The sequence below is a fragment of the Pogonomyrmex barbatus genome, unplaced genomic scaffold, assembly GCF_055798465.1.
Source record: "Pogonomyrmex barbatus isolate J1 unplaced genomic scaffold, ASM5579846v1 scaffold3, whole genome shotgun sequence".
Taxonomy (NCBI): Eukaryota; Metazoa; Arthropoda; class Insecta; order Hymenoptera; family Formicidae; genus Pogonomyrmex; species Pogonomyrmex barbatus.
Genome location: NW_028297127.1, coordinates 1,079,574 through 1,091,074, shown reverse-complemented (window position 1 = coordinate 1,091,074; position 11,501 = coordinate 1,079,574). Strand labels below are relative to the sequence as shown.

The 11,501-nt window shown below is 34.2% G+C and overlaps 2 protein-coding genes and 1 long non-coding RNA gene across 5 annotated transcripts in view; 2 read left to right on the top strand and 1 right to left on the bottom strand.

Moving 5' to 3' along the window:
- The window catches only part of LOC105434209 (uncharacterized), an 18,311-nt gene extending 13,502 nt beyond the window's left edge, over nucleotides 1–4,809 (top strand). The window contains exons 4-7 of the mRNA XM_089080355.1: nucleotides 1,138–1,307; nucleotides 1,886–2,372; nucleotides 2,771–3,032; nucleotides 3,446–4,809. Of these exons, the coding sequence (XP_088936481.1) occupies nucleotides 1,138–1,307; nucleotides 1,886–2,372; nucleotides 2,771–3,032; nucleotides 3,446–3,817 (1,291 nt within the window). The 3' untranslated portion in view covers nucleotides 3,818–4,809. The remainder of the gene's footprint in view (nucleotides 1–1,137; nucleotides 1,308–1,885; nucleotides 2,373–2,770; nucleotides 3,033–3,445) is intronic.
- LOC105434212 (uncharacterized) overlaps nucleotides 4,377–11,501 on the bottom strand; it is a 13,747-nt gene continuing 6,622 nt past the window's right edge. The window contains exons 1-2 of one of the 3 annotated variants that reach the window (XM_011649867.3): nucleotides 8,067–8,426; nucleotides 4,377–7,027 (exon numbers count right to left, since the gene is read on the bottom strand). In XM_011649867.3, the coding sequence (XP_011648169.2) occupies nucleotides 6,794–7,027 (234 nt within the window). In that variant the 5' untranslated portion in view covers nucleotides 8,067–8,426 and the 3' untranslated portion in view covers nucleotides 4,377–6,793. Of the gene's footprint in view, nucleotides 7,028–8,066; nucleotides 8,427–11,501 lie in introns of those variants that run through there. The other 2 variants (XM_011649866.3, XM_089080218.1) reach the window with 2 other exon arrangements.
- The window catches only part of LOC148935908 (uncharacterized), a 4,901-nt gene continuing 1,826 nt past the window's right edge, over nucleotides 8,427–11,501 (top strand). The window contains exons 1-3 of the long non-coding RNA XR_016139971.1: nucleotides 8,427–8,690; nucleotides 9,435–9,484; nucleotides 9,930–10,102. This is a non-coding gene — a long non-coding RNA (uncharacterized LOC148935908). The remainder of the gene's footprint in view (nucleotides 8,691–9,434; nucleotides 9,485–9,929; nucleotides 10,103–11,501) is intronic.

The window sequence follows — 11,501 nt, the reverse complement described above, 5'->3', positions numbered from 1 at the left end:
CGTTAGGCAAAAACACACTGACCTGTCCGCCATGCGTGGGAAAGTGAGACGCCTTATTACACGACCGTGTAATAATCGTGATATCTGGCCGCGTAGCAGCGATATTCCGCGCGACAACCGGCAATTTTTTTCGTTAACGACGCGCATTTGAGCGACTCGCTCGGCCGTGCTTTCATTTTGTAACATAGATAGCTATTTATACAGTTTCACGTGTACTCTCATAATTCACAGTCATTAGAAGATTTTCTTTACTATATTGCTTAAGAATGCTGTATTACACCTATTTCTATTTACAATGAAAGATTTATGAAAAATTTGCAGATTATTCTAAATCGCATTTAAAACTACAACCACAAGAAAGTTTAGAACGTTTAGAAATTAAAAATTATTTAAATAAATAAGTAAAAGTGTGTATTCTAATGGAAATGTAATTAAAAAATAATAACAAGAATCTCAATTTTTTTGTAGAAATAGTTTAAGTTAATAATTCAAGATGATATCTGTACAGTTGCGATGCAGATAATAATTGTATAAATAAAAATTTATTAATTTTATTTAAAATTAACATTTATTAAAGTTTATTTAAATTTATTAATTTTGTTTACTATCATGCATTTTGTTTAGATTTTTAATAAGAAATTAATTTTTATTTCTAGAAATAAGAATTAATCTCTATATTACAATGAAACTTTACATAAATAATTCTGAATACTTAAAATACTTGTATAAAAAAGTTTATCATTATTTCTTAATCACATTACTATTAGAACACACTTCTACTTATTTATTTAAATAATTTTTTATCCAGGTTTCTAAATCTCCACTAAACTTTTTTGTATTATTTTTAAGTTTAATTTAGAATCTGTAGGTTTTTCATAAGTTTTTTACTACAAATATAAAAAGAGATATAATACATTCTTAACTTCCACACGAATTCTATTTTATGATTTAAATTAATAGTTGAAGAATAAAATTCATCATCAAACAAATCTCAATATTTTAGAATCAAAGTCTCAGATTTAACTTTTTATTTACTTCGGAAAAGAATATTGCCTTAAATAATTCATAAAAAATTGTTGCATTTATTGTAATTTATTTATAAGAGAGAGACATATGCTTATGCCATACCATTTGAAGCGAAAATGAAATTTCTCTGGGGATTTCTCTTTCAGGCGGTATAGACGGTAAATTTCGACACTTCGAACAAGATACCGAGTACAAGCTACAATTGAATCTAAATCATGGGCTGAAGTTCCCCCTGACTAACGGAAGCCTCTACGGACGGCTGCACAATCATCAGAACAGAGGTGAGTGAGCAAGAGCGGATGTCAGCGGGATGCTACGATGCGAAAATATTCCGATCACTCGATGGTTTCTTTCTCCCGACCTATATTGTTAATTGCGACATTTCGTGCGGCTTTGTTTAACGCACCCATTGAATGCCTTAACGTAGCCATGTTAGAAAGTCCGAGATGAAACCGCTCGTAATCATCTCTGTCTACCACCACTATCCTCGCCTCATGTATCAGACATTAGGCGCGTTCCATTTGACGCTCGCAACACATTCAGTCAACGTTTCGTCTTTGTTGTTCGCCAAATGTTAAACGGGAATGATGATTGCGAGCGCCAGAAAAGCTGGAACCTACTCATTAGAGGTCGCTGTAATGTGAAGAGCCGAACGTTTCGATATTCTCGAAAATGACGTTTTTTTTCATAAATCGTGACGAGCTCCTTTTTATTACCTTGGCATTCATCGGATCGATTTAACGGTAATTAAACGATTGTCGAGTGCCCGAAGATAATCCAAGCTATAAATAACAATCGTCGGCTTTTTTAGAACGATCGTTTTTCTTTCCTATTTACTCAATAATTATTGTGTTTGCAGCGAAAACCGGGGGCACGATTACCATGGGAATTCAGCAACACTATCCCAAAACGCAGTCCATGACCGAGGACAGCAATTACGCATCTTTACCAGCGGAAATGTCGTCCTTCACGAGTTCGACCTTTGAACCGCGTCAAGACAGAATCCCCGAGTCACCAAAGAAAAATTCGGCGGAACAGCAACAGCAATCGGGATACAGCAGACGGCCGAGGCCGAACGAGAATTTGCACGATCTCGCTGGGAATCGCAGAAAAATCGGCAGCACCGACGTCTTCGGGCAGAACATGGAGAACCTGGTGCAGTTGGAGGATTCTGCGAACAGTCGAAAGTTCCCGGCCAAGAATCTGGACGAGATCCGCGAGGAGCCGTCCAGGCGACACGCCAGGAGCGTTCTCGGCCTGGAGAACCTGATTCTCGGCCTGGAGAACAATCTCCAGGATTATCCTAGAAATGTTCTGCGCAGAAATCAAAGCTTTGACCATGCCAGGTACCACTTACTTATCGGTTCGCCGATTGCTCTCGCACGTATCCTTTAGCGCACCTTCACTTTTACCTGTTGCCATTAAGCCGCCGTCACGACGTACGGCAAGTGTGTAACCGGAAAGTGAGACGCAAAGTTTCTTATAAATTATTCAAAATGCACGTTTCGATGTACATCAGTTGGCCTACATTTATTATCCAACTTTTCTCTCTCTCATCAATTCCAATAAGATGCACTTTTTAAAATCGCAATTTTTAAATATATTATTAATATTTATAATTTATAATTACTTAATATTTTAATTTATAATATGTAACTCTTTAAAGTGTAAATATGTATTATTATTTATTTATTTTTTTATAAATTACCGTGAAAATAATAATGCTTTTCTTTTTCGCACATAGATATCATCGACCTATGCTCGACACGAGGACCTACAACTTGAAAAAAGATGATCTCGTGAGGGAAAATCTTCATTTAAATCTCCAGAGACGAGATAGTCAGGGACATTGTGATGTATATGATAGCTCCGACGATGAGAGCTGCGATCTGGAGAACGGCGACTTCGACACAATGAGCTCCTGCAGAAGCAGAAGCAGAAGCTGCTGTTCCGTTACCACGGTCGCTAACGATGATTTCGAATATTTCCAGCGTAAAGGAACCAAGGTGATTTCATATTCAATTAAATATCATTTCATGAATTTTTTAACCATCTTTTTTAGCACTTTAGAATTTACCCTTTAAAACAAATAAACGTTAAATTAAATGCAATATTATCAAGTATCTCATTATCATTCGTTCGCTTTTGTCATATTATCTTCATTTCGCTACAAGAAATAATAATCGATAAATTGATAGCCGTTTATAGAATAACTGGTTTCTCAATTTTAATGTTAAACGCGCGCAGAGGATGGCAAGGCGTGCCAGAGGTACTTTCACAATATACGGGAAAATGCATCCTCCAAAGGAGAAAAACGCTCGCCCGTTGACGGAGTCATTTCAACGGCCTTTTCGCCACGGCGATGAAGGCGCGCGCACACTTACGTAATCCCGCATCGTGAGAACGTCCTGTTTTACAGGTGGAGTTGCTGCCCTCGAAGCGAACTGGCGAGGTAAAGGTCAGCATGCGATCTTTCACGCCGCGTATCATAGAGAACGGCACGGAGGACCGGGAGGACAAGAAGTGCGGCGGCAACGCGAAACTGCCCGACACCAAGCCCAGCATACAGTCCTATCATCTGAAAAGTAAAAGGATCGCGCCCGGTTATTCGATGAATGACCTGGATAAATTAACGATTAATCGAAGGCTGCCGAATCTCTCGATGGAGAGTCTGAAGAGCATCCTGAAGAACTCCGACGTGAGTTACCTCGACAACGGCGACATATGCAAGCACGACATCGGCGGCTCGGCACCAGACTTCAAGAAGATCTTCGTCACTGAGTTCATATGAAGCTTGTACCACGACGTGATACGGAGTGTTAACAAACACGGAAGAGTGTGTATCGTTTGTCCTTGTGATATAACAGCGATACGACAACAAATATAGATAATTCGCTTTGATAAAAAAAATTGTTATTTTCTTTTTTTAAAGCAATATGAAAATTCTCTCATTGAGAGAACTTTCTTATTTTTAGATCATGTTTTCAGTGGAACTTAGACTAAAGTATTTACAAATTTATAACAATTTTTTTAATCGTTAATAAGGAAACTATTGACGTAAATATTTATAGCAAGCGACTATTGTGTATATTTTAAAGACGTGAGAAATCGTTCTTTTGTTTCTAATAATATAAAGTCTGTTGTAAAAATTTTTTACAACATTTTTTAAACGTGTCGCATCTCCGGGCTTGTTATATGAATTGCAAACTACGGTCAATAAGCATACGGATGAACATGTGTGTAATTATCGTAAACGCTCACGCAGTATCGTGGCTATTTTTGTAAAAATATTGTAAAATACGATACGTAGCAGATTTATCTAGAACGGGAATTGATTACATGAAAATACGTTACTTGTAAATATTTTGTATATTTGTACTGCAATATTTAATATAGCGATTATGTACATGTATACAATTACACGCGGTAGCTCCACGACGTGTTCATTCGATCGTCGTGGAAACGGCGAGCGGATTGTATAAATTAATCGCAAATATATTTTACCTATGGGTTTACGTGTAAGAGAAATTTTAGTTTATTTTTGTGTATCACTTCATGACAAAACTAAAGTTAGTAAAACAAAAGATTTGTTTCATGTTGTCATCATTGTTTCCGTTAAAATATTTATTTGATCTTTAACAGGAAAATTCACAGTAATATTAAATCTCTAATATTTATTCTAATGTCTTAATTTAAATTGCCAAAAATAATATTTTATCACGGTAATCAAAAATACGATACAACGTGAAGAAATAAATATATATAAAAATCTATTTTATCAAACTGATTTGCTTATACTTTATTTTTAGAGTCTCAGACGCTATTTATCTCCCGATCTTTCAATCATTACGATCATTTTAATCTTTTTAAATTAACAATTAATCATTTTACATTTAATTATAATAGCTTCAGCTTTTCTCGTTTCCTCGTATTCTTTTTTCCTTATCACATATAATGAGTGTTATTCGTTGCTGGCAAGATTGAGCATAGCCAATGTCGCATGCGGTAGATTACAGACACGCCTTCCGCCGGCTATCGCGTGATATCGTAATCGCCATCAGCCGCTTCTGTCGTAATTACCTAATTAATTAAATGATCTACCCTTCTACGATTTATTATACACACGTTGACTAGTAATACACAGTTTGGCATCGTTAATCGTTAATCCCTATCTACGATTGCATTAGCCAGTGGCGTAGAACCGCGACATGCTTGCGTTAACCCACATTCGCTAATGTGTCATTATGATTTACATAATCGTTTGAAATGAAAGCTAATACATTCTTTTTGTTCCAAGAGAGAAGAATTGCCACATTTCTATGAGACACATGTGATTTCTTTATCAATGTCAAAAATATTTGTTAATATTAATGATCAAGTAGCAATTTTGTAAAATTTCTTCTCGAGAGCACCTGATTTCTTTATCTGTAGAACATTTATATACATTATTATTACACAATTCAATATTTGTTTTCATTCAAAATGTATCGCATTTATCAAAAAAATGTTTGACTTGTTAATATAATTTGAACTTTAGCATTAATATAGACGTATCTTATTTGACTTTGAGAATCAACCTGAAATCTTTCAAGAACCCTCGTGACGATACTTGCTTTATGTATAAACTTAAGCATTCGTCTCTCAGAACCATTAAACTCTCCTCATGAGTCTAAAAATAGTACGCTCGACGTCAAACTATAATACACAGCCACGTTAACCGCGTCAAACTGCACTCTTACATCCTATTCTCGACGCGTAGCAATCTCATTAGATCAAAAGATCTACAAGAGAATACGTAATGCCACGATAAATTTCATTTATAGAAATGATTTACTGCTTAATGAATTATGTGAGTGACAGTTAATTAAATGATAGATAATTCTTCTCTTCTAATAAGTTTATAGCGACGTAATTAATTTTTTAAGAATTTTGTATACTGAGTGTCCCATTTAGTTTTACATTTCGTATCCACAAGTTTTACATCGAAATATCTCAGAAAATATGAAACATATAGAAAAATGTTTCAGATTATACAATCAGCAATATGCAAGTACATACTATTTAAAAAAAAAACAATTATATGCTTTATCTTTTATTTATTCTATCTATATGTTTTCATTCTATATCTTTTTATTTTTATTATACTATATATCGATTTGTTTCATTATTTTGTGCACAAAAGTATTAAGATACTGTTATCAAAAAAAGAATAATTTACGAGATATTTTATATTTTATGTCAGAATATAATAAAATAAATAAAAAAATCTCATTAATTATTTTTGATAATCGTACCTTAATACTTTTATATTCACAATAACTAAAAGAATCACAATAATGCACAACAAAAGCTATATGATCCATTTAAATAAATAGCGATCATAAATAAATCTCGAGTGTCTCCATCTGTAAATGAATCAATATCACAATCGCTTTATCTTTAAAAACTTTATAAATTTTATCTGAAACGTTTTCCCACATCTTCCATATTTCAAAAGTTAAAATAGGACACCTTGTACAATAATTAATAATCATAGTATATTATAGTTTCGCGCTATATAAAGAAACAATATATGAATATACCTACTCGCTAGAAAATTTCGTCAGAATACTCTCACGTCAAATTCATATTCAGAGAGAGTATTGCGATACTTATTGCAACCCCGCGAATTCTACGCCACTGCGCTAAAACAACTCGATACTGGCTGGCACTTTGGTACAGAAACGCACGAGAGATTCTCCCTTGCATCTGGCCGATCAATCGATGATCAATGACTGACATAGACGAGATCGCTGCCGCGGAAGATCGCCTCGATTACGGACTTCCGGTTGTATTCGCCACCCCGAGACTCCATCGCGGCCACTAGTCGCTGGTATCGGTTCCAAGCGGTCACCGATGCCACTTCCTTTTCCGGTCGGTCCTTAATCCTCTTGTACACATCGACGTCGCCGTCGACCGCAGCCTCAAAAGTCTGACACATCGCCTCCGTATCTGGTATCATCTACGAAGTAGATGCGATCGAATAATTCGATATATGATTATTAGAATTCTCTGTGATTAATGGCATGGGAAATTACGTGCGAAATTATCCTACTGTTAGCATAATTCTTCTAGAGAAATCCGCAGAGATTTTGCTGGGTTTTCATTATTTTTCTTTATCTTTATATATACAAGGTAGATATCTATCTCATGTAAAATGCAACGCGATTATCTAATAGGTTAAATAAAAAATTATATATGCCGTTACTGACAAATTAAAAAAAAAAAAAATCACAAAATAGTCGAATTTGTCGAACGAAATCAATGAGGAAATTCTGCAATTATCCTATCTTATGAAATTTAGTAATAAAAAATTTTTTTTCTCCGCATTCATTTCAACGCAGCGCATGTATCTCGAATGTGTCAGATTGACTTGCAATCGAGCGGAAGAAGTCCCAGAGAGTTTTACGAGAGATACGAAACGAGCATGACTAATGTTTGCTGAATGCATCGTAGACACGTGTAACGCTACCCTAAACCCCGTGTCTGAAATCAATACTCGAACGGCATTACACTGTTACTAAGGATGCCCATCCCCATCGCCAGATTTTACGTCAGCCCTGCGCCACTTTAACCAACTCAGGAGTTCAACGACCAACGCCATCATATCACAATATCGCGATCGTTATTCTCCATTATTATATACTATACATCTTATTACTTAACTTTAAATTAGCTCACTTGGTGCTCCACAATGATTACGATAAATGATGTCGCAACGATATAATTTTTACGATCAATGAAACAAAAAATTAAAAAATAAACAAGTTAAAAGAATTCATTGCAAAAAAAATGCTCCTCCGTTAGCGTGTGACATAATCAACTACATCCTGTAATTCCACGCGAGCAGCAAAGTCACTTCGCGTGAAATCAATATCTCGATTACCGTCAATCAACATAGCAGAAGAGATCTATTATCCGCCGTTACCGAAACCCGTTATCGTAATTACCCGTCCCGTTAGTTAATTAACGGAGAATCAAATATTTGCTCGTGCTCGGACCTCCGATCCTCCTTCCGCCTCGCTCCTCACCTTCGGGCTCGGTTTCCGCCGGTTCCCACGCGACCTCGCGATCCCAGGGGGAGGGGGAGGGGGTCAAGGTCGGCGTGCTGCGCGGCCTGAATTTCCGCTCTTCTGGAAAATCGAGATCGGGGCCGGATTTATTATCCGGCGCGACGCGTAGACCAAGCCAGCGTGCGGTCCAACAGTAACTGAGGAAGCCCGACCGACGCCATCGGCCATCAGCTGGATCCCCGCGATGACTCCCCTCCCCTCCTCCCCTCTGGTAGTGCCCGGAACCTACATGTGGCCACCATACGGGAGGGGGCGGGGGGGGGGAGGAGAGACGACGGAAGGGGGTGCCCTGTTAGGAGACAATACCGAGTAGCCGGAGGGTCTACCTCTTTCATTCCTTCACCCTGGTCGCGTATCTAGACGACTCGTGGACTCGCTTCCGGTTTTCCACTCGCGTGTCATAGATTTTATTCCAGCGCGTCGCCTTCGAGTTGTCCAGCGAGGAAACGAGATTGCTTTCGATCGATGCGCGCGAGTTTACGAGCCGTTTTATGCGCGTTTACGGTATTATTATAGCTCGCGATGCGGTATAGCCATGTTTCAGTTAAAGAGGTATTATTGCGCCCGATTGTATAACTATCTATATTCGTATAACAAACGTCACGATTTCCCAATTGCGCGAACAAACACACAAATAAATTCTCATTTCTCTTTAGCATTATTATCGTTTAAATATTTAACCGTATTATATTTAACTTTATCATTTAATTCTATATTTTTAATAATATAAAGCGGCATTGATAATGTTAGTAAAATTGAAATTTTTTTATTACTTTCACATCAATACAATTCATCAATTTATTACTTTTACATCAATACAATTTATATATTTTTGTGCGTAAAATCTATTTTGGGTTTTTTTGTATTATACTTTTTTCAAACTTTAAACTTTATCTTTAAGTTACATTTCACATTGCACAAGATTAATATATAACAACGAGAAATATTTCAAGTTTTTATTTTATTTCATTACAAAATTCACGATATAATTAAAAAATACGTTAGAAAAAAATAAAGGCAGGCAATAAAAATAATACATTAATAAACAAAACTTTTATACTCGAGTATCTTAATTCACTCTTTATTAAACGAGATTAATCCTTTTCGACGCTTGATTCGACGAAGAATACGGGCAGTTTTAAAGAGACAAACATTTCTTTAAATTTCTTGTTACGAAGACGCTTTGGAAATATTGACGCAGAAGAAATTGTGGCAGTAATATGCGAGGACAAACAGGCGAACTCACATCTTTAATTAAGTGACACGTATTTAATTTAATACGTTTGTATTTCACAGTAAACCCACATCGAAAACGCCAGATTACTGATGAGTATACAGAGGAAAAGGTTTTCTTTAGATTAGGCAATTCTATTTGCTTAATTTATTTTTATTTAATTCGAACAACATAATTTTATATTAAACATTATTTTATTGAATTAAGAATTTTGTTGTTTTATTAGAGTATACTATTGATTAATAGAAAAGACACTATGATTTAAAAAAATAAAATTTATCTTTGAATTAACACTTTGTTTGGCTAGGTTAAATATTGTTTTAATGAAAAAAAAAAAAAAAGAGATTTTGTTTTTTAATGAAACAATATAATAAAGAGTGTTATTTTGTTTCAAACAATTTATTAAACAAATATTTTAGCTATTTATTATTCGAAAGCAACCAACTAATCGAATTTGTTGAATCAATAATTGTCTTTGTTTGGACTATTTAAAAAAATAAATTTCTTTGAACTTAATAAAATTTATCAAATCCAAAGAAATCGTTCTCTCTGTATAGTCCACACCATAGGGGCTATGCTGCAGCGTCGGGGGAATCAAGTAAATTGGCTGAATTGACCCGCCCATGAACTAGCATAACGACTATCCGAGGGTACACAGATGCAGATGCACGTTGCGTAACTTAGCAGACCGTCTCCTTCTTCGAAAATTCGAATTTTTCAAACAGTAATCGTAAGTCGAGAAGCTATAATGTAAACAGAAAAAAAAAATTAGTCTTAAATCAGAGAATATATATTTTCATATGTAAGAAGAATATTATAATCTTCTTTCAGAAACATTTTACTCTTAATTTGATTGAATTTGTATTGCAAATGTAGATTTTCTTATGTATAAGCAAGAATGTTATAATTTTAGAAAATTTTTAAATCTTGAATTAAGCAAAAGTGATATTTATATCAATATAAATTCAATCAAATCAAGACTAAAATTTCTAAGAAGATTATAATATTCTTGCTTTACATATGTTAAAATGTTTTCTTGATTTAAGATTCATTTTTTTAATTAAAAAAAACGAGAAAAAAACGAGAAAGTTATATGGTGATGTACCGATGTGATGACTTTTTCTAGTGCTCATTAATTTAAGTGCTCATTAATTTTCATTTATATTTATATCTCCTTGACAGGCAAACGATTTTAAACGAAAAGAAGCAAAATTAATTATATGTTTCGCATAACTAACATTACGGTTTAATACATATGAAAACATTTAATATTTGTGACATTTGAAGAACCTTGATTAGGCCAGTATAAAAAACTGTCTTAGAAACTAAAGTAATGGGAAAAAACTCGCGCACCATCGCGCAGCTGGTAACAGCATGCCGTGCATCAAGAAGATATTAAAAAAAGTTCTGCCTTTCCTCACGAACGTATAACGAACGGCCGTTGTTTTGTATATTCATCTACTGGTGAGAAAATATTAACGCTAGTCCAGTTTTGTTGAAAAAATGTTGAAAATTATATACGATTTAAATAGTACTTATAATTGTTCAGTAAACGGTGCGTTAAAAATTAAAAGGTGACGGTCCTAATTATGGGTTAAGATCTAATTATCACATTTGAAAAATTAAATTTTTTATGGATATATATATATTAATAAAATTACGAAAAATTTTTTTGTAATTATTCCAATATAAAATCATTTTCTCAATCATTGTTAATATTTAAGAAAAGAAATAAAACGTTATTTTTTTTTAAATAATTTCTTGAAATTATAATACTTTTGATAAATTGTTTGTAAACTATTATTTTATATAAACTAAAACAATGTGAATTTTAATATTATTTATATTAAAATAATTTTACATTAAAAAAATTTATAAAAAGTTTACTTTAAAGAAAATGAAGAATACATATACAACAAAAATTTTCATTTAAATAATTATTTTGAGTAAAAAGAATACTAACCGTAGTTAAGATAAAATTTAGGTCTTATACAATACTATTTATGAGTTACGTAATTCATAGTTGTAGAAATTGAATGACACATTAAATAAATAGAATGACACATTAAATAATACCTCAATAAATATATCTCCCATATAAATATCTCTTATTACAAATATTTTCAAAA